This window comes from Pseudochaenichthys georgianus, chromosome 7 (assembly GCF_902827115.2).
Source record: "Pseudochaenichthys georgianus chromosome 7, fPseGeo1.2, whole genome shotgun sequence".
NCBI classification, from domain to species: domain Eukaryota; kingdom Metazoa; phylum Chordata; class Actinopteri; order Perciformes; family Channichthyidae; genus Pseudochaenichthys; species Pseudochaenichthys georgianus.
In genome coordinates, this window is record NC_047509.1 from 16,620,862 (window position 1) to 16,648,203 (window position 27,342).

The following is a 27,342-nucleotide window of genomic DNA, read 5'->3' on the forward strand; positions in this document are numbered from 1 at the left end:
CAGAATAATATGTGCATTTAAATGTCAAAACACATTTTGCTATGATAAAAATGACCATATGCTCATTGATTCACTATACAATGCTCATACAGCCCAATTAAATGATCACACACAGGATTATAGCGTCCCCTGGTGGATAACATGGTGGATAAACACAGCGAAGACAGGTAGTGATGTGAAGAATGGCATGAATTTATTGTGTCCATTGCTCAATGTTAGACATATGGGATTTTGATGTGTTTATAGAGACATGCCAAACAACCACAGTTAGGCCCCCTCTTTAGCCAAGTGCTCCTTCCCCCTAAAGGAAGACAATAAAACAACAGGATTCTCGTTTTCTGCATACAGGGGCCATGCCTTCTCTTAGATCTACACGTTTCAGTGATTGTTGTCGCAGATGCACTGACTATTTACAGTGTTTACAATGTGATGTCATGTATAAAAGAAGGAGAAACATTTACAAATATTTGCATAAGAAAAACAAATCTGCTCTTAAAAATAATGTGGAAAGAGGAAGCAATCCAGTTAATAAAAATCCCTCCCAGGATAGGGTAAGTGTAGGTAGGTCCAATGAAACAATACTTTCAGATAACAACAGGGATACATGCTCAACATTACCTCCCCAGGGTTATATCTGTTCTTACACTGCTTCTAACTCTCAGGCAACTCCACAAAGATGTCACCCATTTAAAATGGTGTCAAATCGCACAAAAGCAGTCCAGTCATGATACACATTATCATCTATTGCAGACAACACAGATATCATCTTAACAAACAGCTTTCATTGTTACTACCAGCCAAAGGTCAACATCGATAACCCACTTTCCATCAAAATGTGGGCATCAAGGTGACGACATTAAAGTGACATCAGAGTAGATGAGAGGAAGTGGTGATGTTTCCTCTAAATCGAGGCCTCTGTGTGGTAGATTAAAGCTGCTCCGAAGCAGCTTGAGGCCAAATAGTGTTTCAGGCACAGATAGACTAGGCATCATGTCTCAACTTTCCACCAGCACCCTGTTTGGAGAGTAGCGGAACATCTGAAAATAATATGGCAGGTACCTCAGAGTGAAAGGGGCAGAGGGCTGAGAGGTTTAGGAATATCTATAATACATACAGTTTCCTCCTCTTAAACATTTTCTTATGCTTTCTTCCTTTATCACAAGAACAGTCAAGATGTGAGCAATAAATACTCTCTGTAATCTAGTACTCTAACATATATTATGTGCAAACAAACAAACAAAGGAAAGCAACAGGAGGAAGCAACTTAGAGTTTCAACCTTTCTTTCCCCCAGCCCTTACTCTTACAATAACTCTTCAAACAATGCATACAAAGGAAGGTCTTAAAAATGTTATACAAGTATAAAGAGGAAACTGAATGAGGACATTTCTTTTAGATTCCTTTCAGCTGATGGCAGTTTTTTTTTAATGATGTTCTCCATTTCCCCTTGGTGATGAATGAACAAAAACAGTGTCTCAATGAGTGTAACACCGATAACGCAGGTGATAGTTGCTGTATACAGATGATAGTGGAAGATGAGTCAGTATAAAATCCTACAAAATCAAGATTTTCAAAGCTGTATCCTCATCTGTCACAAGAGAAGTTTTTGTTTCAAAACCAATCTCTAAATACAGAGTATACGCAAACGTAGCCAGAAATGGTAGGCCGTACACTAGATAAACAAGCAGTTGAGTCTGTGACTTAAAAATACAGTTTGTTGAGTAGGGCCACGGTAGAAAACCATTGGCTACTGATGTTTTTTCCTTTACAGACTGACCCTAAAACCAATTCATCATTTCTATTAATTATTCACTCATGCATGTTACTCTTACAGCTTCACGGTTTTGATATTACATCCATGAATGACAGAATGACTGAACTGAAACGAATATGTGTTAAATTATACCAAGCACCTTTGTTAAGTCAGAAAGCACACCAGGAAAGCACTGAGGCAGGAGTAAAGGCTGCCACCTAGAGGATTTACTACTGAACTGCATGATTCCTGTTTAATACACGGTCACTGACACAGCCTCCTAAAATCCAATTACCACAAGTAGAAAATAAAGTGCATTTTTGGCTGTGGTCGAGTGATGATCCTACTTTTGGAAGAAATCAGAGTTACTTATGAGGTGAGTTTCTTTGTAAAGACTTCAAAGAAAACCAGTAACAGTAAGCACCAATAGTTTGTGGTGAAAGTTGTGGCAAAATAGCAATAAAATAAAAGAATGGGTCCTGATTAATGGGATTATAGGTCATATTTTGCATCATACTATTCCGGTTACCATGCACTTGCAGAGTCAACAACATCCCATCGGGAACAAATTGAGGGCAGAGGAAAGACAAGTCCATCTCATGATCATCACAGCTTCCTATAAAAGCAGTTTAATTGTCTTTCTCATAGCAGGGCAGAGCAAACCCTTCGTCCATAATCTCTCTCTCTATAGATCCTTTACATTTATTGTTGAAGCTGCTCACTGAGCAAACTATTAAGTTACTTATTGAGTCTTTAAAGTCTCATCGGGATCGCACCCGATGTGTCGTAATAACGTCCATAGTTCTTTAGATTGACTGACAGTCGCTTGTTATCCTCAGAGTGTCGTCTGCAGACTGGGATCCAGACAGCCTTCCCGCTCTGGAGACTCGATGTAGTTTGCAGACTCCTGGAGCTTCAGCAGCATGGCCATCTGGATAGCAGGAGGAAACAGATTCATTAATAGTCTTGTTTTTACAGAGATTTAGCTTGGCATAGATGAACTATTTATTTGAATTCATCCGAGTCATTATGCCAAATAAGAAACCATTAAAAACATTCTTTTATTTTGAGGGAACTGTTTGGCTCGTTATTTTTACGGAAAATAGTGAACAGCCCATCATAATTGTCTGGGACAGCTTAAACTGGTTTTATTGTCCAAACAACAAAACCAATATGAATTCAAACTGATAGAAATCCACAAAAAGTGATAAATCCTCACATTTTGGGGGATGATAACAGCCAATGTTTAGCATTGTTGCTTGAGAAATGGCTTACACATTCAGCGGGATATTTACTAAGCATGTTTTTTTTTATTTATAGAAGGATACTAAGTGGCAAATAACTGTCTGGGTCAGTTAATTTAGAATCTTTTCAATTTTTCAATTTAGCAGGGCATTATACTGCCAATGCAAATGAGCTAAGCCGTAGTTGATCTGCTTTTCATTAAGCGCTGCTCAGTTCAGTCTGTCATCACACATTGTTCCTAAATAGTTTGCTGTTGATAGACTCGTTGACTGACATCTGACATCAGACACCTCATACCTATGCCTCCCCTGCTCTAACTAGTCCCCCCTCTCAAGAGAAACCTAATATATTACCAGTGGGTCTGACTCCAGGGTGCTGGGTGGAGGTGTATCTTTGGGGGCCTTCTTCTCCTCACTGGCTGGACCGATGCTGGGGGGAGGTAGGTGAAAGAGCTTGGACTGGTCTTGCTGTGCATTGGGCCAAGGCAGAGTCCCCCTCACCCACTCCACTGGATCCTCCCATACTGCCTTATGCCCGTGCACCTGAGACAGAAATACATCGTAAGACAACATGTAGAGAGGCACAGGAAGGAAGTGCTGGTTGTTAGCACTAATGTTACACTTTGGAGGAGACAGTTTCTGTATGTGTGCTCACCTTGATGCCATCTTTGGATCCCTCCTGCAGGTACGGTATGATGGAGTGGTTCCACAGGTCAATGAACCACTGCCTGAACTCTGACACTGACACTGGGCATGACAGGAAGAAACAGGGACCTGGGGGAGGCAGCATTTCATGGTCAGTGATTTCATGTTAAATGTTTTCTTTTTGATTCACAATAGGTTGTTATCCGAGATTAGCGCTCTCTCAAATAAAGGTATAACAAAGCAGGGTGTTGCATTATTAAACTTAATAAAAAGTATAATGCTGGCACATTCTTAAAACCACAATGCTGAGTTACCAAATAATTATTTTGTCAAAAGTACACATTTCTCAATTTGTTAGTAATTAAAAAAAATATGTTGGTAAGTACACAACACCAAAATATATCACATAGGTTTTTTTTGGCCATTGATGATGGATTTTTTTTAATCAAATGCAGAAATATTACATATGATACCTTTAACCGACCCTGTGTCCACTGTTTCTCACCTATGAGGAAGTCTGAAGTGCTGTGTTTCTCCAGGAAGGTGTGGAGGTGGTACCAGAGCTGAGGGATCCAGTCCAGTACGCGGAGGAGAGCCTGGTGGCGTGCGGAGTCCTGCTCCTTCTCCTGGTACGCTTCCACAGCTTTACGGTGCAGGTATCTCACCAGGAAGCCGTTAGCAGGTTCCACATTGTTGGAGAAAATGACCATCCTGTGGTCATATGCAAGAAAGTTTATTTTTTACTTCATTTTGTATTTTAAAGTGTATCAAAGTAAGGTTAAAAAATGTTCTGCCTTTGTGCTCACCTGAAGCTGAGGTGCAGACTGTGGTTAGAGGTCATCTTGGCAGGCTGATTGGTTGTCCCAATGATGTAAGGACTGAAACATCAACAAAGGAAATGATGTAGTTTCATTACATTTTATTTCAACTCTTTAAAAAACATTCTGTAACTGTCTGATCTCACTCACCATTTGTGATACTTGCAGGTGAGTGCCCCGTTGACAAGCTCAGTGAGGCTAGCTGGATCACTGATGTCATCTATAATAACAACCAGCGGCAGTTCTCCTACAGTCTCTCTGTCTATCTGGTTGGCAAGCTCTGACAGATACAACTGCAACTCCTATGACAGCAACGACAATACATTTACATTTCCTGTGAGTACAAATCCACATTTGTTTAGAAAAAAAGACATCAAACAATCCTGAGTAAGGTGCTACCTTCTGTGACTGACGATGCATGTTGAAGGTGACGGCAGCGCTGCTCCCGAGGAGGCAGGTCTCGTGGTCGGCCTCAGACAGGTCTGTGCGGCTGCGCTGCAGGAGGTAGTGGGCCAGGCGCTGAGCCAGGTAGGTCTTCCCTGTCCCGCTGGGCCCCGACAGAACCAGACGCCTGTGCTTCAGCAGCAAGCTGATGTAGTGCGACATCATCGGTTTAGGAATCATAGTTTCGAAAACCAGCGAGTCAACACATTTCTCTCTGAGACCTAGAGAGAGGCAGACACAAGGGACAAGAAAGGAGAAACAGTTGGATTTCAAATTGTAAAAAAACATGCATTTTCATATTTTTAGCCCTTTATTTAAAGATTATGTGCACTTTCATATTAAAACCATAATATCTGTTTTTGAATTGCCTACATCTAGACAGACTTGTTTGTATCACAATTTTTTAAATAGGCGTTCCCCCCCATTGTATCACTGTTTAGTCACCTGAATGTGAAACATTTCATAACATACATATCACAGGACATCACAATGGTTAGCAGGAGCTGTTTATAAAACCTAACTTATTGTTGCACTCATAGGAACTCTTACAATCAACAGAGTATGTTTTGACCACAATGTCCATTTTTGATTATTGTTTGTCCGAACATTCTTAACCATGCATGCTTTCAAATACATGTATAGGAAATAAAGACCCAATATGCCAAAAGAAGAAATGTGTGCAAAAAACAGCTCTCTCTCACACTATCAAAACTGACTTTTCAACACCAGTCGCTGCTTTGAATGTAGGAGATCAATTCAAAGTAAAACACAATTAAGGGCAGAAAGGGTTTCCACTATCAGCCGGAGACAATCACTTACCTTTCAAAGAGACAAGAATTTGAGCTGAACCATTGCTGAGACAACGATAAGGTGAGGCCTGAGGTTTGTCCCCTCCCATCAACCTCTGCACTCCCTGGGTCAGCTGGTACATGTGCAGCGAATCACAGGACAGACCCAGGCTAGAAGTGGGGTCCACTTGAGTTAGGTAGTCCTGGCAACAAAAAACAAACAAAATTATTTCTAAAATCACAACAACTCTATTTGTTAGAACTATTCATGTTGAAACAGTGAGAGAGCACAAGCATTCACTTACCTTGAAGGTCTTAACTATAAGGGAGTCGAGACAGGACCAGTCAGTCCTCGCATTGACCGGCACTGAGCCCAGGTAGAAGTTCTGCTGCTGCTTACTGTCCTGCAGAGGCAGAGAGAGGGGAAGAGTGAAGCCTCCATGCTGTTCGATATAAAGCTGCGGTTAATATTGTATATAATGTAAGAAAATAATTCAGTTTACCTCTGCTTGATCTCTTATGCAAACAAGCACTCGTGCACACACCTCATCCCGCAGTGAGGACACGCTTAATGTGTCGACTGGAGAAACATCTGAAAGAGTGAGGTGAAAAAGGGATGAAAGGAGTATAAAATTACAACTTTTGAAAAGTTGTGCGTGAGCTGAAGTAGGTTGTAATTTGTGTCTCTTACCTGGATCTTTACAATCATTCAGACTGAGGCTGAAGGACTTGGTGAGGGACATGCTCATTGGCTGCCTCAGCGAGGGCCCCAGGAGAGAGGCCAAGCCTGAAGGCTGCGAGGTGGAGGAAGTGGGACCAGAGCCTGTCTTTAAATGATCATTCTCCGCCTTTAGGTTTTCCACCGTTGACTAGGACGTCAGAAGGCCAAAACATGAATTTCAAGTTGTATAAACACAAAAATTAAACTATCATTTATATGGAAAACACTTAATATAACATGCACATAGAGCCTTTACAAACCTGCATGTTGTTCATGGCTTCCCGGAGCTGCTCCAGTTGATGGGCAGAGCTCAAGGCCTCCAGTCGGATGTCTGTCAGTTCTCTCTCTTTCCCCCAGAGTTCTGAGCGTAGATCTGACACCGCCGCTTCCTCATTGTCTCCTTCGTCTGTAGTCTCCATGATCCTGAAGGGGACACGATGCATTCATCAGGGTCAGACACACATGAAGCTAAACTGTCTAACTCACTATTGAGCTATGAGTAACGTTTGTGTACTTACACACACGAGGTGGAAGAGATTGAGGTTTTGAGTGATGAGTGCTCAATTTCTTCTTGTTCTCCCCCCTCATGGAGCATCTTTGGAGAGTTGGGAGCCGAGGAGTCGGGAGTGGCGATTTCCTCAATGTCTGAGTATGTTTTGGCGCCTTTCTTAATGCTGAAGGCCTTGTTGAAGGAGCTCCTCAGCTACACACGTGGAGATAAGCAGGGACAACATTTGACTAATATTCAGTTAATTAGTGCAACTTACTAAGAGGTAAACAAATATATAGATGTTTGTTAATCACACATGGTAAACATTAAAGCAATGTTGTCATTTTGGGAAACACTTATTTACTTTCTTACTCTGAAGGAGATGAGTGCATTGTGTTTATTAAATATGTAGCTGAAGCAAAAGGCAATTAGCTTAGCTTAGCATAATTCCAGGAAGCAGGAGGAAACAGCTAGCCTGCACACAAAAAATGTCCAGCAGAATCACATCTACATTTTTTCATTTTGATTTCTGATTAAACAAATGTGTGGTCAGGTGATTATGTTACCTTTTGACTTAGCCAAGCTAGCTGTTTCCCCCTGCTTGTAGTCTTTATGCTAAGCTAAGCTAACTGACTTCATATTTAAAGGACAGACAAGACAGTGGTATATCAACTATTTGGAAGTAAACAAATAAATGTAATGCCCAAAATGAGAAAATATAAATTTCACTTAGTTCTGCAGTCAGGTTATATTAGGTGTATGTTTTTGCCGATTTAGCACCCAGCTTTGGGGTCAGTAGGGTTATGGTTGTAACAAATATGAATAAAAGACAAAATACACAATAAATCATGGTGTAAACAAAGACATACATATATTGACGATGGCAATTAATACATTTAATGATTAAACCAAAGCTCTTTTTATGGAACGTCATGTCTGCTGATTGCCACTTTAACTGAATTACAGCCGCCCATTCATATTCATATTCACACAACACGCAGCCAATCAGTTGTTTAGGCAGTCGATGAGCAGAGATGGAGGGCTATGGAGGATTGTGTTTCAATTTTAGATGGTCCATAATGCTTTATGAGAGGAAAGAGGTTTTATAGCGACACAATGACTGCACTCACCTCAAAGACCTACAACAGAAAATAACATGACACAGAGGAGAAGCTGGTCACACTTAGTACTATGTCATTATCACTACGGAGAATGAACTGAGCATCGACAAACACAAGGCTGTGAGGGTAAACCACTGCCTTATTTGCAGCGTGCGTTCTTACCCAGCTCTTTTTCTTCTTCTTTTTTGCTTCTTGATCCTTGAAGCTGCCCACGCTCGACATACTAGTCAGGCTGTTGAGACTGGAGAGGCTCTCACATGAGTTTTGACGTTGAATCCGCATTTCTGGTAAGCAAGAAAACTTAACATTAAAAGAGCCAAATGTGCAGAGACCATGGACTGTATATATATATAAGACAGAGACAACGTCAGGTGTCCATAAAGACAGAAGAAAAGAGAAAGATTATTGTTTCATCTTCAAACCTGTCATATTATCTGCTGTGTTTAAGGCTCCATGAATGACAGCCTGGGCTTCATCGTTCCTGTCTTTCAGAGCCTCGATGGTCTCCCTCAGATCCGACAGCTCTGAGTCCTACACAAACAAATGTAATCAATGTCAATGATTGTGACTTTGAGAAGGATGGAGCCATGCATGCATCTGTTTGCAAAACCCAGCATTACCACTTTTCTTTTGAATAAAGCAGAATAGATTTTTGCTTTTCATTTTGAAAAATGTGTAGTTTTTTTCTCTTCACTGCACTGTATTTTAAATAGACCTGAGGATGTACTTATTATCCTTAAGAAATGAATCCAGTAATCTAAATAGCTCTTTTACATAGGTTTGAAATGTTATTGCAGTCTGGCAATGGCAATGTAGCATTTCCCCACACAATGTATTTGTATAATAACAAGTGTGATACACATTCATTTTGTTTTTGATTTAAACATATGAATGGATTATTTTAAGAAGAAAAATGATCCTATATTTTGAGGAGGATTCATGTTTTTGGATGTTTCTGTTTACAGGGTTCATACACTTTTTCACCAATGATTTTCCATGACCTTTACCTAATTTTCCATGACCAAAAAAAGTACTCTCTCAGCGGAACCACTGAAAATGGTTTATTTTAACATGGAACAGGAAAATAAGGTCTGCACATGAAACATGTTGTGCCAATCTAAAACAAATCAAATAGTAGGCTTACTAGCTTCTACACGCGAAAGCAACTAAAATCTCTCACCAGCAAAATACCTCGTCAGTTAAATGCCATTTTACGTTTCATTACTATACGACACAGTATTTATTATCGTTATAGTATTACTATTTCGGCGATTAGATAAAAGATAAATTATATTTGATGCAAATTTGGTTACATTTCCATGACTTTTCCAGGGCCTGGAAATTGGATTTTTAATTTCCATGACTTTTCCAGGTTTTGAATGACTGTAAGAACCCTGTGTTATGCACTAAAACTCAAACCCACAGTATGAGCTCATACACCTGGTCGGCTAGATCCCTGTCACAATGTGAACAGTTCAAAAGGACAAAGAGCCCAGAACAAGAGAGCCTCTCTGTGCTGCTAATGTGTGCGATAGTCGATCCCACTCCACCCTAAATAGAGGCGCCCGGCCCATCTCCTCAAGGTTAAAGAGCCTGTGCTCCAGGCTGAGCTGCTCAGGTCAGTGCACAGCTGGCACAAACAACAAAGACGTGTTCTGGAATGGTCTAGACTGGTCTTTCAGTGGGAGCAGCAAGGCATGAAACCCTGAGAGAGACTCCTCACATTTATGCACACACTGAACACTGCCTCGGGCGCTAATCAATTTATTCATTGCAAAACAGATACAAAGGGTGCAGGAATGTGATGTTTGGTGTGAGTGCATGTGCTAGCTGTTTGCCCTTTTCATTTAGCCTAAAGGGAAGGTTGTTTTTCATTGATCCTCTGTCCTCCTTTCACACTAAGTCAGCCTGTGGGACTGCAGCTTGGGCCTTTAACCCACATTCAGCTCCTCTCCGCGGGCTGTGATCAAAGTCACCTCGCTCTATGTTAGCCCAGCGCTGCCTGCTCTTAGCTGAGTGCTCATGAGACGGGCACAGGGGTGGAATGCAGCTGGAATTCAGGTTTATGTCTAAAAGTGTGGATGACGTTACCTTCTGTTCCTGGGTTATTGACAGACTCTGCAGCCGGGTTGTCATCGTATGCAAACTTTGCTCAAAGGCGGCCACAAGATTTGCCTGTTTGGAAAACAGGAAAGGCAAAAATTATAATTTGATGTTTTCACCAAATGTTTAATGAAGTAGTTTTCTATAATAGGTATTGTTTTTCATTTAAATTACACATTTTTGAAATTATCATTACATTAATAAATGGATAAAGTATAGGAAGACTAAAATAGAAATTGACAGACTCAATAGATTTCCTCTGCCCTTTATCCCACTTATATGAGGTGCTGAATGACTAAATAAAACACAAAGCCTGAACAGGATGTCTCCCGTGGAACATGTTCCTCCTCCCTAAACTCTCTCTGACACACACACACACACACACACACACACACACACACACACACACACACACACACACACACACACACACACACACACACACACACACACACACACACACACACACACACACACACACACACACACACACACACACACACACACACACACACACACACACACACACACACACACACACACACACACACACACACACACACACACACACACACACACGAGGAAAGGAAAATCACTTTTTTTCTCCCCTTTATAGAGTGTATTAAAACAGTAAAATATGCATACAGCCAAGTCATTAATCCAGAACATAATCATAGTGAGATCCGAGCATCTGCTTTGCCTATTCAATGGCCTCGCATAATGAGGTCAAACTGCACAGCCACACACACAGAAACACACACATACACACACACACACACACACACACACACACACACACACACACACACACACACACACACACACACACTTGATTGATGTGTGCTGCATGAAGCAGTGCATAATGGCTGCGCTGTATCGCTGCACTTGGACCAATGAAAATGCTGACAGGGTGGTCGTAAAGAAACAACCTTGTCGAGTGGAGAAAAGGGGCAAGGCACCTTTTGTGTGTGTGTGTGTGTGTGTGTGTGTGTGTGTGTGTGTGTGTGTGTGTGTGTGTGTGTGTGTGTGTGTGTGTGTGTGTGTGTGTGTGTGTGTGTGTGTGTGTGTGTGTGTGTGTGTAATGAATAAGTGGGTTCTGAAGGAGGTTAGCATTATCCAGGCCCCCATGGATTGAAAAAAGGTTTCCAAAAAATATATAATTTCCTAAAGATATTAAGTTACATTTTTACATCTTTTAGATGAAAACTAGGGACCAATACAAAGGGAAACAGTTATTCGGGTGATGAATGCATGTGAAAACTGCCATTGTTTAATAAAGTTGACCAACATTACGTACGTTTGCTGACAGCTGTGTGGTCAGGTTAGACACTTTCTCTTGCGACGATTCCAGCTCTCTCCTCAGTTTACGGATTTGCTGTGAGGAAAAAACGGGCAAGTTAAATTATCAAGAAAAAAAGGTTACTGACGCTTACTGTGGCTGACATTACTCAAGTGACATGAGTGGATGTTGTTTATGAGATTAAGGACAGACTTGCTCTCCAACAGACAACAGAGATGAGAGTGATGGATGAGGAGGAGAGAGAAGAAGAAGAAAGATCTGGAGAGAACACGCTTACCTCTCCCTGAATCCTTTCCTCAGCCTTCGAAAGCAGTGGGAATACAAATATGTTAGATTAGACAAAAGGAGAGGAGAAGAGAAGAGAGGAGAAGAAGAGGGCTTCTTTGTCACCCTTTAAAGTGTGAAACGAGAGGAAATCATCACTGTACACAAGCATCCACATATACAAACACATAAATACACCTCACACATATCACATACTGAGGGTTAGCTACCTGATTCTGCATGCTGCCCACACTCACCGAGGAGTAGCATGATGAGGCGTTTGATGCCAGTGAGAGTACAGACCCATGAACTAAAAAAGAACAAAACAATTAACCAGTTGGAAACTGAGTAGCACAATAATATTGAACATAAACAGACTTCAAAATAATTCAGTGGGCTCACCCTCGTCTGACTCCTTGTCTCTGAAGGATCCGGAGCGAACCATTCCCATGCTGCGGGGGCGTTCAGCGAGCGACATGGTGCTGCCGAGTGGAGAGGCTCCATACAGCTCCAGAGAGGCATCGTGTGTGGGGATGCTGTTGGAGCGGGTCATCCTCGGAGGTCCGCCAACAGGGCTGGGTACTAGTGAGAGAGCAGAGGGGCGAAGGGAAGACAGTTAGCAATGTTAAACATGTAATAGATTACTAGTGTAATGCTATTTTAGTTGGTAAATGTGTCAGAGCATATGATTAGACTCACCCATACTGGTCTTGGAGGTGCGGGGCAGGGAGGTGGGTGAAGACAGAAGTGGAAGAGTGAGCGAGTCGGTCATACCGAGAATAGTATGAGAGTGTCTCCTCTCTCCTTTCTCCTTCCCTTCCTCCTCAACGCTGAAAGTGCACAGATAAAGAGGAAAGTCAGTGTCCCTCCTAGTCAATAAATACACTTACTTAAGATCTCTCGTCTTGTACTGGCATTTGGCACATCATGTTAAAAGCTTAGATCCATGTATGAATACGTATGAGTTAAAGTTATTATTCATATATCTATATATCTACATTTTATATACTGCCTTCATATGCTTGAGTCAGTAACAGTATGTATACATTTGTGGAAAGACAATGTCTTTCCACAGAGATACCATTTTGAAAGGTTTGAAGATTCTTTTTTTTAAAGTGACAGGAATGATGAGGATTAACACAATCTGTCATTAACTGAGGATCCATTGTTTCTCTTTCTGTGTGCAATTAAGAAACTGTGCCAAAATGGCTTCAAACTATCAGTTCATGACAGTGCGGTGTATAAGTGTGTGTGTCCTATTACCTTAAACTTTTCTTTGGCAGTGTGTTTCTGTCTCTTTGAGAACTGTGGAGATTAAACAATGACATTATTTAACGACTGCTGCAGGGAGTTATTAAACTCTCAAAAACAGGCAGCAGGCACAAAGACGCTCCACACAACGGGCAGACAGCTGGTGTCAGCCCGTAATTATGACTTAAGTCATTGGGGCCTGTACAACACTGATAATAGCCCTGTAGTAATAATAGCCGACAAACCCCTTAGAGTGTGCGTGCGTGCGTGTGTGTGTGTGTGTGTGTGTGTGTGTGTGTGTGTGTGTGTGTGTGTGTGTGTGTGTGTGTGTGTGTGTGTGTGTGTGTGTGTGTGTGTGTGTGTGTGTGTGTGTGTGTGTGTGTGTGTGCCTTAACTTGTTGTGTACGTTCATAATGTAAATATGATTTTAATCCTAATTAAACCGTAATCTATCTTTTGGCCAATATTTATCATCTCATGATGAGTGATGATGCCAAACGAATAGCCTTTCCACGTGTCCACTGAATGAGGGGGGGGATGTGCATGATTGTTGCATCAATTACAATTAATAAGATATGAAAGAGCTGCGCTGATCACTGCTGCCTCCCTGAACAGTTAATAATGTGGGTGCAGTTCCTCAGCTGACCAGTAGGTGGAAGTACATAGCAGCATTACAAAAAGGAACAACAAAACATCTGCTTTGCATGTACAGTTAGTATATAGTCAAAGTAATGTGTTTGAGGGTGCAGACTATTGAAACTCACCTGTCCGTGAGACACAATGAGACTTTACTTCCAGAGCTCCAGCTGGCCGGAGGGCCTCTGTCTTCATGTCTATCTTTGTGCCGGGACTCTAATGTGGTGTAGCCCCTCACCAAACTCTCCCTCTCCCCCTTCTTCTCCCTTCCCTGGCGCTCTGGGGCTAGACTCATCTGGAGCGGCAGTGACTCCATGCTGCGATGCAGCCCAGACAGACGAGGGTAGAGCAGCGGGGAGGTGCTCCCTCCGCCCCCTTGAACCCCGAGAGAGGAGACCTGCCGGGGCCCCAACCCAGTCCCTGAGCCTGAGAAGCAGGCCGAAGAGTTCACATTGAGTAAAGGCGCAGGGCTGGGGGTCAGGCAGGGGCCCGTGGAGCTGCCTCCTGAGCTGGCCAGGTCCTGGAGCTTAGAGTACGGAGGGATCTTGGGTGGAAGGGAGTCTTGGATTCCCATCTCGAGACTGTTTGAGTTCAGCTTGTCGAGTTGGACCATTGATGGAGGCTTTGCCAGGCTGCGAATCCCAGATAATCTAAAGACAAAAACAGACAATGTAAAGCATTGCACATCCATAAGTGAAATTGTGTTGAATAATACTCATATATTTCACCACATACTGTGTATTCTGTGTTAATACATGACAAGCTTTACCTGTGTGTGTTAGGTGAGGGCAGATCCAGGCCCTTCCCACTGCTGGGAGGTCTCAGGCCCTGTAGCTTCCCTCCGTTCTCTGAGGGGGTCTGAGTAAGGCTACCCTTCAGAGACCCGCCTCCACACTCAGAGTCAGACCCTACAGCTTTGGCTTTGGCCCTTTCTTTCTCTTTCTCTCTGTCTGTCTGATTGACAGGACCGTGACTATGGATCCCACGACCACCTGCCTTACTCAACCCTGAACCAATCCCCGAGGCGGGCTCTTTGAGCCGGGAGCCATGGGGCGGTTTGGTCAGCGACGAGCTGGTGTCCATGGTGGTGCTCATCGGGCGAGCGGAGCTGGGCCGAGTCAGAGTCAGGGTGCTTGTCTTTGCTGGACGAGGCAGAGAGCGGTACTGGAGAGACGTCCTGGCATTTGCAGACAGAAAACCACTATGGTCGTTGTTTGAAACATCTAGGCTCGTCTTACGTCCTCCACCACCACCCCCGACCGCCACTGGTTTGACAGGAATACCCGACGTTTTGGGAATCTTCCCCACAGTTGCAGAGGCACACATACTAGTATTGTTTGTGCCATTATTAGTTGCTGTGGCAGGCTTCTTGAAGCCAAAGCTTCCACCAGTTGAGGGCCGGAGGAGGCCGGATGGAGGTTTACGTTGCTCACCAGCACCGCTGCCATTTTGTTGCTCTTTACCGGCATCAGAAGAGGAGCGCTGAAGGCCAGAGGTCTTCACTGCCAACCGAGACTTATCCATTGGCTTCCCATCTGACTTTACGGTACCTAAAGAGGTAGAGAAGGAAAGAACATTAGAACAGTTTAAAACCAGAGCAGACTCTGTTGGTGAGTGAGACTAACCAAGCCATATTAGGAAGTGATATCTTATCTACCCACCTACAGGGTCTGACTGTCCCTGATAAAAACACATCCCTGTCCGAGCAGACAGACAGTGAGTAGGCAGGACTTTCAGGCAGTTTCACCATCACACACTGTTATCATGTGGTTACTCCTCTTTTCCATCCTGATGAACTAAAACTGTTTTCTCTGGCTCTCCAGTAAGTGCACGTCTGTGTGTCACAGCTGCAGAGGGCCGAGATTACCATGAGCAGCATGGCTGTGGAAAACTGATGGTCACATTCATGAAGCGTGTCTGCGGGCACAAAAGTGCATGAAACACCCAGTATAACTGACTTTCTCCACTCTTGAGATGTCTTTTGGGGAAAAGGGCGGAGTGCGTGATAACTTTGTGGAAAGGAGGTTGAAGGAAAATAATGTGATTTTGTTCCCATCTGTGCATTTCCCAGTTGGCTAACTTACTGGACTTGTTTGGAAGTTATTATGAGAAAAAAAAATATTAGACAGATGTGCGCTGTATGCACCGCCCACCCAACTGCGAGCCTTCACTACCCACGCTCTTAATTTGTATCTAATGGGAGTTGTTATGAGAGGTTTATATACAAGGCATTAACAGAGTCAAAGAACTGCTATTGAATGGGACCCACCAGCGTGCTTCCTTGGGACATCTGGAGTCACTTAAGGGTATTGAAAAAGCCCGCAAAATATACACGCAAAGGGCCAGACATATATACCACACACACTCAGCTCTGTGATTGGATCTTATAGGAATGTAACACTGACCACACTGCACTTGGAGTTATTTTGTAGATGTGAAAATTGAATTTACATGTCAAGTAATAAACTCAATCCCTCGTATAACCGCAACATTGCACGTTCCAAGAACATTAGCTGCTGAAACACACACTGCCAAAAGGGCTAGCACACAAAGTGACAGAATCCAGGCGTAGAAATTAAGTTTGACATAAATGAAGCCTGATTTACTGACACTGGCTGTGGAGATGGAGAAGCTCGCAGATTGACACAGTCAGCATGGCGTTAAGATGACACCATGATTCACCACACGTCTCAACGCAAGGGGCCTGCATGTCTGAGGAGATAGACAACTGAAGACAGATAGAGAAATCCTTTGCGTAACATTTCTAACACTGCTGTCTGGATCATTTATATTCACCTCTCTAAGTCTTCTTCTATTTAAGGCCACTGTGGTAGAAGGGAATGTATGAACTGATGTTCCGGTACACACAAACACTCATATTCCTGTAAATGATTCACAGCAGTTTCCCAGGGAGAGCATTAGCTCTAGACTCCACATTATCTTCCATCAACACCATAAACATGTGTGTACTTGTATTTGTGGTTGTTAAGATACAGTTTATTTGTGTCTATGTAAGAGGTATGTAAACATGTATTGGATAGCTGAATGTACCTACAGGTGTCAGTGTGAGAGCATGTGAGAGAGAGGAAACAGAAAGATACTTGATGCATCAGCACTGACAGCTCTACATAAAATAAACCAAACTAATGCAAATACGACTTTAAAGTAAACCATATGGTTAGTACTGTATATAGTGCAAACAATGTATCATGGAATTAGTATACAGTAAGTGTTTATCTATCCCTAGAAATGTAGTGTCTTCTTTTCACACTCTGTCTCCTACAATGCGGCAGAAATGCAGACACACATATTTACACAGAATCCATCACGACCTCAGCAATAAACTGATCTCCAGCATGAGCTGTAGAGACGGTCTCCAACTATCTAAGCATGTCCGCTGCTCCTCCACACTGATCAACCTGTGAGTGTGCTTTCACTTGCTTTCATCCTCTGATTAATTGGTCTGAAACTCTGTGGCAGAAAGAATGAATAGCCTTGGTGGCAGATTCAAACTGTTTGCATTAATAACAATAACAGGCGGGCACACAGATCACAGGTTGGCTCAACACACTTGTCGGCATATCTGTCAGTTCAACAGCTGGCAGTGCAAACACAGGACAGTCCCACAGAGAGAGGGCCGTTTACACAGACACAATGTATCTAGACTGGCACAACTCATATCCTGTTGCTGTCTATTATGTGTGTGTCTGTCTATTAGGCTTGAAAACACAAAGAGTGATGAGTGTGTGTGTGTGTGTGTGTGTGTGTGTGTGTGTGTGTGTGTGTGTGTGTGTGTGTGTGTGTGTGTGTGTGTGTGTGTGTGTGTGTGTGTGTGTGTGTGTGTGTGTGTGTGTGTGTGTGTGCTAACGTAAACAGCACCCAGATGGTGTGCTTAAAAAGCAGCTGCACAATCGGCACTATTGTGCTCTTTGTGCGGGTGATTGAGAGTGTGTGTGTGTGTGTGTTAAGTGCAATGGGTGACACTCTTTAAGGCTGGCATAATCTCAAATGGGTCTGCACTTACACACACAGAAGCCTGTTATGAACACACACACTGTCTCTGGTCCAGTTGTTTTGGTAATACAAGGCCTTTATTTAAGCGCTATAAATTCACTCTGTCCGGTACAAAAATAAAGGAAAGGCTGGACCAATAGGACGAAAAAAACACACTGATGGTCAGTGTGTGCAGTGTGTGTGTGTGTGTGTGTGTGTGTGTGTGTGTGTGTGTGTGTGTGTGTGTGTGTGTGTGTGTGTGTGTGTGTGTGTGTGTGTGTGTGTGTGTGTGTGTGTGTGTGTGTGTGTGGGGAGTTGGCAGGAAGGGAGAGGGTGGTGATGGGCGTTTGATACATGGCACCACTTTCTAAAGGCCTGGAGGGTGGGCTGCAGCTGTGGATGAATGTGTGGGACAAAGACAGAGAGTGTGTCTGTGCGGGGGTGTGAGACTGCCAGAGTAAGGGGAATATTAAAAGACAGCCAATGTGTCAGTGTGCTCAAGTTCAGAAACTATACCTATAGGTCCTCCTGCCTTTAGCTATTGTCTCAGCGCGCTATATATATTACACCTCGCTGTGTCAGTGTGTGCATGTGTGTTTCTCCTCTCACCTGCCACTTTCAGCCCGCTCTGAGAGGTGTGTGTGATCGGCGAGGTGACTCCCACAGGTGGGTTTCTTCCTTTCTTCAGCATATTTCCGTGACCCAGGGTGTGAGGTTTCTTCAGTTCGCCCTTCTCTCCTTCCAGCCCCTCTCCCGGTGTCCGTGTCTTTTTCCATTTATTGGCTGATTCAGATTTGAGACTTCCAGTATCGTAGACGCTGCTGCCGTGGCTCTTGCGGCCGGGTTTGGTATCGTCAGCGTCCCAGGACAAACCACTCTCCACCAGTGATCTCTTCTCTGCATCTGTACGCATCTTGAATGACAAATACAGACCGATGCTTAGAGACACTGTGACAAGAACATGTTATATTAGAACATTATATATAGAGGTGAGTCTGTGAGGTCTGACTTCTGTACACAGAGAACAAAGAGCCATTATTGTGTTGTATATCTCTTCTATTCAGGAACAGTATATTACAGGTAAGCAATAAAAAAATGTGTGTGCCACTGGTAAGAATATAATAAAACAATATCCATTTGTAAGTGTAGTACTCCAAACCCCACCTCTATAGTAAACGTTTTTTAGTAACTAAAACATCTGGCTTCTCTTGGATGTTTCTGACTCATTCTCTGACACAATCGATGTTAGTTTAGGAGACTGGAAGGAATGAGCCAATGGAACAACTCATTGGAAAATGAATGCAAAATATTGTGTATTTATTGAAGTCCTAACTTAATATAAGCAGTTTTGCCTCGTCTTGATGCTTTCTAAGCAGAAATGCATGTCCAACCGAGTGAACAAAGAAACTCTTTTGTGTGGACATTATTGAGTCAGGGTCTTCTGTGTGTGTAAGTTGTGAATACATCTGAAATTAACGACAAAGGATTTAAGAGAGTAAAAACTAATTTTGTGTAGCATTCAGTCTTGAACTCAGTTTAGATTCGTAAAAAAATACAAAACACACAATCCCTGTTTAAGTGTGTGAGGCTTGATAGGAGGGACGGATATGACTACAGAGGTAGATTATTCTCCCCCCTATAGGAGACTGACAGTTGAACAATGCCTCATGAGGTGTGCGTGCACGCAAGTTCAGGCCCTTGCACCCAGCCGTTCTCATGAGGACTCATATGCTGAATTCCTTTTTTATTAAAACCAATAGACCCCATGGGCAGGTTCACATCACTTGAGGAACAGAGTTGAGTAAGGGTGTGTGTGTGTCAGTGTGTGTGTGTGTGTGTGTCTGTCTGACCAGACCTTGTTGATAAAACACTGTCATTTCCTCACACACATTCCCTGATTATTGAAACAGGCAGGGACGAGATAGACATCTGTCCAGCCGTGGAATAACATGATAATAATATAAACTTATAGGCAGATAGGCGCACACACACAAAAGAGGTACTGGGAAAACAAGGTATGTTAACTTGATTACTTGATCCACCTACATGTGCAAACTGAGGACATCTTGGCTTTTGAACCACCTACACACACAGTCACACACACATCTATGGCTTTCACTCTCTCCGTCAAATCTTTCTTCTTAGAGCCCGTCTTTCACCCCCCCCCGCATATCCTTTTTTGAGCGCATTATGCAATATGTGGGAGAGATGAGGAATAGATGTAAAGCCAGAGCTGCCTTTGAGGGAATTAAAATCAACAGGAGCAAGAAGGGAAAAGGTGGCGTGATAAAGAGGAGGAAATGTAGACAAAAGAATGACTTCGGGACACAAAGCTGAAGAGAAACCGATAAAGAAAAAGCCGTGAGCTGAGAATGACGAGAGAGCATTGAGCCATGTGTTTTAGACAATGTGGGGTGCATGATGAGGTGATGCTTGGTTGCCATGGTAATGATGCCATAGGGGGGGGTTATGGTTGCTATGACTACTGCAACCAGGCGTGGAGTGAGGCAACCCGGTTCTTGCGGCTCGCTGGCCCGGATGCAGGACTGCAGATGGCCGTGTGTGTGTGTGTGTGTGTGTGTGTGTGTGTGTGTGTGTGTGTGTGTGTGTGTGTGTGTGTGTGTGTGTGTGTGTGTGTGTGTGTGTGTGTCTGTGTCTGTGTGTGTGCAGATGGCCGTTCTAGACCTGTCCTTCAAAATACAGGAGGAGAGAAAGACCAGCAAGCTCAGCATCCCTGTACTTCAGTTGCCATGGTTACACTGATTCCCTCTGGCTTATTACTCTATCCATTTCCCTCCATTTCTGGTTGTCTCTCTTTCTATTATATCCTACTACATCCGCCACATTGCGGAGGTGTGACCTACATCAGACACTCACAAGCACACACACTGTCTGGAACCTTTACAGCTCACAATGAGCCTTAAAGAACCTCAAGGAGATTGTTTTATAAGCATTAAGGTCATGAGTCCCAAGACCTCCAGGCTCCACAGCAATCTTTTAAGATTACAGCTCACATAGTGTATGTACGTACACTTCAAGGTACTTTTAACATAAAGATATCAAGCAGTGGTTTCAAGGGGCTTATTATACGATTGAACTGGGCAAAAGAAGTCCAGATCAGCTGAATCGGGTGGTTTAAATCCTTTAAAGAAATGCGTGAACCTGAACTGGTAATCCCTTCAAGCAGCAATAACATGGTATTATGTTTTTTGAATGGATTATTCTACATGAATGACCAACAACTATGTCTACGGTCACACTAGTTGATCATTTTCAGATGATCCACTCCAAAACCTTCATAATAAACCTAATTACTATCGCAAAAAATAGCTCTTAATGCAGTTAAAAAAACACAAGGAACAAAAGGGAGCCTTTTTAAACATCGCAGCATCACGTGTGTATGTGCGCTGCGGCGAACATTGAATGCTGCAGACGTGATACATATAATGGGTGTGTGTAGAATACTTAATCAGGCTTTGTGTCTGATGCCAGTGTCCTGCTGCCTGTTGTGTAAACGTGTGTCCTTTCTATACTGACAGAGTGTATGACACATCATTCAGCACCTCATCAACACCTCACTGGATTAACAGCTGAATCAAACACACACTATCTATCTGTATAACATGATGGTAGGTGGATGTCCATCTGTGTGTGTGTGACTTACCACGATGGCTGAGTTTCTGCGAGAACCAATGGGAGTGGTAGGAAGGGAGTTGAGAGTGGGACTCGTGTTGAACTCTTCAGAGCTGAGGTTGTCTGAGCCGTCACTCAAACCGCTGCTGATGGAACTGCTCTCGTCCCAACTAAAAGAAACAAGGAGAAAGAAAATGTGTCAGAGAACACATACACAGATACAAACATTTCAAAGGGTGGATGGAAATATTGCGGAGTAGCTCAACTCATTTGAAAAAAAAGAAGTAATTAGTGATTTCAGAACATTTAGCTAAAACAAAGACTAGATCAATAGTTACAATAGATAGGTAATGCATACTTAATGAAGGTGTAGGTCTTAACATGTGTTGGTAACCACTGAATGAATGGGCCTTATCTTGTAGTTAGGAGCTATTTGCTATTCTCTGAGATCACAAATGTTGTTTGATCATCCTTACAACAGTGCATCTGTGCTGAATGCGAGACTGTTAGTGAACTGCAGGTGCAATCCAGACGGTGGTGGAGATGTGCGGTGTGAGATTTTTAGGGTGTACACATTTGGCCGAGTGGTTGGGTAGAAGTCACCGGTTGGGAAACAGGAGTTGAATCCCCAATGCCCCAAGCATCCAGCTTTCTGAAGGTGTCCTTGATCAAGACAACAGATCTTTTCCAACTCCAAGGGCGGACAGAAGCTAATTCTGTTTCCCTGTTAAGATCGATCGAGTATCACGTTCCACCAAATGCTCTTATGCCCAAGAATATCTGACAAAAACAAAACAATCTGTAACAATTAACTGGATATTGCCCTGAGGTTATACACTGCTTGAATTCTCCCAGCTCCACCGGCTTAGTTACATCAGCGGTTGGCTCACTTGGCTCCATGTCTTCCCGTTTGTCTTTTGATTAAATATTCATAGACATAGACCTAATTTAGAACGCCGCCTGCTCTATATACTTAACTTTCACACTAGCAAACTGAAGTTTGGAGCGCTCTTGAAATGATCTCAGCCCACACACACGTATACAAAAATAGCACTGGAGAACATACACTGATGCATGCGCCCACAAGTGCTTGAAGGAGAGGAGTCCGTGCCAGGACTGTGAAGTCTGTTCCCTTGGAATACATCTGCTCTGCTTAGCTGCTTTTCTCTTCACCCACAATATTAATTGTTCTTAAAATCCTGACATGCAGGTTGCGGCTTGAGTCTGTTCTAAAGAGCTTGCTTATGTATATTTAAAAACAAGAGTATTGATGTAATTGAAGAAAAATAGCACCCAGAAGGTCAGATGTTTGATGCATTTCAGGAACTATTTCACGAGCCAATGTTGAACATGTTATGTACCCATTTCTCTTCAACGTTCAACTAAACCTTTTCTAGTTCGGTCAATATATATCGATATATTTAATAATACGCTAATGTGTCACTATGGTCAACTACTGTTGTGCCATATACCAAGAAACCATAAACATGTACGAAGTTGCTGCCAGAATCTGAACACCAACTAGGAGACTATCCAGTTTTTTGTGTAATTTCATTGTTATTTTGCTGATTTCCATGCATATATTTGAGTTTGTTGTACTTATTGTTTTGTCTGACAGTTCTCTTATTTTAGTCCCATGAAATAAAGCTAATACTATCATATCTAATGACTGCATCGTATTTTTTTAGATTTGGTTTATGGTCAGTGGAGAAGTTGGCCTGTCTACATCTTTAATAGACTTCTTCATCTCCTGTAGAACTGCGCAGTTCAAGCAATTCAGTTTGGATTTCTGCTTTGACAAATCAATTGTGATTGATTGATGTTTGACCGTTTCCTGTGCGGGGATAACATATATGACATTCTATAGCTGCAGTAATATGACCTGTCAATCATATGTCTCATCTGGTTCAACACAAAGACTTTTAGGAATGAGTGGGGGAGAAAAAGACACATCTGATGTTTTGGTATGTGGTACATCCACATGTGCTTGTATAGATTATGTAGGTCATGCTAAGGAAGTTAGGGGGTTGGGGTTTTGTATCTTATTAGGGTCAATAGGTTAGACTGATATTCGTACTGTAGTGTAAAACACGTTAAGAGGGTGGGGCCTTGCTAATGAGGTCATGTATACTGTGGCACCGGGGAGAGAAAGCGAGTGGGCCTTCCGGATGGGTGCCTGTGTGGGTCACTCTGTACCCTGGGGGACTTGAGGAAGGGGATCAGGGGGAGAGGGGCGAAGGGAAAGCCCTCCCCAACTGGCCTGTGGATATGTAGACACAAAAAAAGAGCAGACGAGATTTGACGTCTGAAGTGGCTGTCACGCTGCGGTGTCTATATGCCAGAGTAGGTTAAAGGGCACATGTACGATTGGAATAGACACATCCGAGAGCAGACTTACACTTCCTGAACATGGAAACGTCATAAAGCTCCACATGTTTTGTTTTCAAATAAAAGTTTACAAGTTCTTTAAAGAACTATAGTAAGCTCATATAATTGTTTGTTGCTGAATTTTTGACTTATCACTCAGAAAGATATGCGCTGAAAAAGTTGAATTATCTTATCAACCGAGAGATGATCTAACAATTCGTTTAATTACAAAATATGTCATTTTAAGACTCAATTAGAGATTTAACAATCTTATAAAAATGATGTAATTGTATAAAGCGGATGTGAGATTCCTGTTTTATACGATGTTTCTATTACTCCGAGTACAGAAATGTGCTAAGGAACTTATAAACTTTGCTGTTATCTGGAGTGGATGTGATTCATTCCTCAACTTATTTATTTGAGATAATTGTCCTCAACACAGCTGTGGTTTACACCTTTATTAATATCCTGTTATTCACTTCAAAGCTATTTTGGTGTCCACCAGAGGTTTTATGAATGATGACGATGATATATAATTCAGATCTGATAGGAAACAGAACAAAAACAGTGTCTGCTGCGTTCGGTGTCACTCAGACGACAGATGTAAAAAGAGGAACCCGCGGAGGAGAGGGTCGAGGTCAGGGGTCAAACACCACAGACAGCACCGGCTTAACGGGTGAAATACTCTCGGAAAGAAAAGAGAAAGAGTAAGGGTTGAGACGATGTGTTGAAATAAATTGGTATTTTTAATCTTTTGTATCTGCATATGTGCACTACGGATGTTATGGCATTTGAGTTGCAAAAGATTGGGTTTCCATTGGAGTGTGGTTTTATAAGTTATAAAAAGAAGGGAGAAAAAGAAAAATTAATCATTTTTTTATGAATGTATTTTTATAAAAGTATTTTATTTCACTTTTAATAAACGGACCTTAATCAAAGCGGGTTGAGACAATGTGACTGCCAAGAGCAACATAAGGAATCATACAGTTTGTTTATGTGTGTGAATTTCACTGTGTTGGCAATGACTTCAGCTTCAATCTGCAGAAATGATGTTCAATCAGACTTCAATGGACCACAGGTTTTTGTGAGTAGGAATCCTTTGCTCAAGTTCCAAAAGATCTCAGAAAAGATCTGCTGAAGGTTTTAGGCCTAATGCAAATGCACACTTTCCCAGTCAGTCTTAAAGTAGCACGTTCTCATTTCGAGGCCAAAACCTGATATCTTTCCATCAGCTTTCGACAAAATACGGCTACACCAAATCCACCAGCATGTCTTCCAGCTCTTGTTTGCCATCTATAGTCCTCCATCAACTCTACTAGGAAGGATAAAAGGAAGCTTGAAAAGAGGGCGATGAACCACGAGGTACTCAAGAGTAGAGGCTGAAGTGGCGTGTGAGGGAGGAGAAAGGAGAGAGCTAAAGTGGAAAGAGAAGTGCTGTTGAAGACATACAAAACATCCTCAACATCTCAGGAGATGAGGAACTCTTTCAAGAGGTCTCTCAACTCTCCCTAAAAACTTCCACCAGCAGCTTTTTAAAAAAACTCCTGTTACAATCTCTCCTCGCTCCACCTTATCTTTTTTCATTCTTTAGCAGCAGCTGCAGAGACTGGGGGATAATATTAGCACCCAATTCATCTACATCACCCCTTTCATAGATAAGCTTATGTCTTACAGCCAGCATCATTCTAAAGCTACTTCCCTGTCACATTTGTATTCATTTTAAAAAGCCAGCCTTAAATTATATCTTCATTCAAGACTCAAAATATCACCCAGCAGCTACAGATTTGAAACACATATATATATTATTGTGTGATTTATTAAAGGACAGAGCGTAAATCATGGCCATAAACCACATTCGAATGCCCTTTTGGATACATTGGGCTATTGTGATTTTAAACCAGATCACAAGCTTTCGAGCACAGCTGGAGGGAGAGGAGCAGGTCATTGGAAAATGGGAACCTGTGACTATAATCCCATGATCAAAATGAATATCAATCTTGATTCGATTTAGGCTGCAATAAGTGTCAATTATTCTGATAAGAGCTTGATTAAAGTCATTCTTCACCTTCACTTGACCGAAGATGTCCGTCTCTGCACCATGTGCAAAAGGCATCATCCCTCTGAGCTGAGGATATGCCACATGGACACACTGAACACTGCCAGCGGGACACAAGTGCTTTCCTACTCCAAAAGCCACAATGACTCCAAACTTAGATTACGTCATCACTCAGAAAGTGACAATATATAACGCAAGCAGCAGAATATTTCAAATTATTTGAATATTTCATTTAAACGTTCTTGATTTGATAAAGGTCAACAACATCCTTCTTTCACAGAGACATGATTTCTTTGTCCCTCGACGTCTGCAGAGAGCCCGCACACCCACACAAACACTGAGCCTCAGAGAATATATCAAGAGCATCTCTGAATAGCTACTGCTGAGCTTAATAGTCAGCTTTTCTTAACAAGCTTCTATCTGTGTTCCTCCACTATTCAGACGATGGAGCTAATTGCTCCGGTCTCAATGTGAATGGCCTTTATTGCTGCTCATTATGAGAGCTCTGCCTCCCTTCTCGCTCTGTCTCCTCTTCTCTCCTGACCTCTCTGAGGGTGAGGGATGGGTAAAAGAAAGAAATGCACTACACTAGGAGGGAGACAAAGCTACTGACAAAGCAGCTTTGCCTGCGGTTTGTGGGAGCAGTGATTGCTGGGAGTTGGAGTCTTGCCAGGCCCAGGGAGCAGACTTAACCGTATTGGTTGATAAGCTGTTCCGTCTAAACAAAGATTTGTTAAAACTGCATGGAGGCAATTTAAAGGAATGTGATACTCCGCTTTGTTGTGAAAAGAATCAAAATGGATACAACAAAGTCATGCTTGACTTTGCTGCATAGTTATGAGATGGGTAGTGATAATGGAAAGAGACAGTCTTCCTGTCAAACACAGAAAGGAATAACAAAACAACAACAAAGTAATTACCTGATCAATAGTCAAAGCACATTAGAGAGAATGTTAGTGCACTTATACAAAGCCTGCCAGTAAATGACAGATCAATACCAAGGAGAAGCAAAATGTCATTATCAATCTTGCTATCTAATTATAGCTCACTTAGAAACAAAAGCCAAATATTTAACCGGACCAGCAAGGTGAAATGATTATAAATGTTTAGTACTGTCCCCTTCAAGGCTCCCTGTGGAGTGTTAGACCTCTGGTAGAGGTTTTTTTCTTTGAGCGGATCATTTATGTTGTGCATGACGCAGTACACGGTCCTACCAATATCACATTGTTCCAGTGGTCAACAAGTGGTGGTAACGGGAAATACTTCCATGTGCTGACAAAGGAAGTGAAGAAGAAGACCTCAAACTAGATATAAAATACACGTTTTTGAGGGCTTTGCAAACATTTTATGAGACGTTTATTAGGCCTTAAGGGGTCATACATTGCTTACAGTGGTAATGAATGTAAACCCTTTAACGCACATGATAGCAATATTACATAAACAGAACCTAAAGGCTAAGATCTAGTGAATGAAGCAGTTCAAATGTAATGGTGACATGAGTAAAGGGGTTCAACTCTTTCTACCCTCATGGGGTTAAACACATTCTATTCGGGATGATATTTTGACACCGTCTGTCTTGGTTTCGTAAAAGCATGGAAAGTGTTTCTGCAGTCCTACAATAGACAGGAACTTTCCATTCCTATTAAAATCCCCAGTGTCACATGGCAGAACCCAAAATGGCTATATCAGACGAGTTCCTGGTGCTCGTGATGCTTTT

At 42.4% G+C, this 27,342-nt stretch overlaps 1 protein-coding gene across 6 annotated transcripts in view; it reads right to left on the bottom strand.

Moving 5' to 3' along the window:
* Positions 1-171: 171 nt before the first annotated feature.
* nav1a (neuron navigator 1a) overlaps positions 172-27,342 on the bottom strand; it is a 91,499-nt gene continuing 64,328 nt past the window's right edge. For 4 of the 6 annotated variants that reach the window (XM_034088055.2, XM_034088054.1, XM_034088056.1 and 1 more), the window contains 26 exons: positions 21,234-21,372; positions 18,179-18,482; positions 14,346-15,126; positions 13,705-14,226; positions 12,953-12,994; positions 12,389-12,519; positions 12,092-12,271; positions 11,920-11,999; positions 11,703-11,726; positions 11,423-11,500; positions 10,114-10,197; positions 8,445-8,553; positions 8,185-8,306; positions 6,930-7,114; positions 6,672-6,834; positions 6,382-6,559; positions 6,194-6,282; positions 5,996-6,094; positions 5,722-5,893; positions 4,858-5,123; positions 4,609-4,760; positions 4,447-4,518; positions 4,146-4,351; positions 3,651-3,769; positions 3,350-3,538; positions 172-2,682 (listed from right to left, as the gene is read on the bottom strand). In XM_034088055.2, coding sequence (XP_033943946.1) covers positions 2,587-2,682; positions 3,350-3,538; positions 3,651-3,769; positions 4,146-4,351; positions 4,447-4,518; positions 4,609-4,760; positions 4,858-5,123; positions 5,722-5,893; positions 5,996-6,094; positions 6,194-6,282; positions 6,382-6,559; positions 6,672-6,834; positions 6,930-7,114; positions 8,185-8,306; positions 8,445-8,553; positions 10,114-10,197; positions 11,423-11,500; positions 11,703-11,726; positions 11,920-11,999; positions 12,092-12,271; positions 12,389-12,519; positions 12,953-12,994; positions 13,705-14,226; positions 14,346-15,126; positions 18,179-18,482; positions 21,234-21,372 — 4,582 coding nt within the window. In that variant the 3' untranslated portion in view covers positions 172-2,586. The remainder of the gene's footprint in view (positions 2,683-3,349; positions 3,539-3,650; positions 3,770-4,145; positions 4,352-4,446; positions 4,519-4,608; positions 4,761-4,857; positions 5,124-5,721; positions 5,894-5,995; positions 6,095-6,193; positions 6,283-6,381; positions 6,560-6,671; positions 6,835-6,929; positions 7,115-8,184; positions 8,307-8,444; positions 8,554-10,113; positions 10,198-11,422; positions 11,501-11,702; positions 11,727-11,919; positions 12,000-12,091; positions 12,272-12,388; positions 12,520-12,952; positions 12,995-13,704; positions 14,227-14,345; positions 15,127-18,178; positions 18,483-21,233; positions 21,373-27,342) is intronic. The other 2 variants (XM_034088061.2, XM_034088058.2) reach the window with 2 other exon arrangements.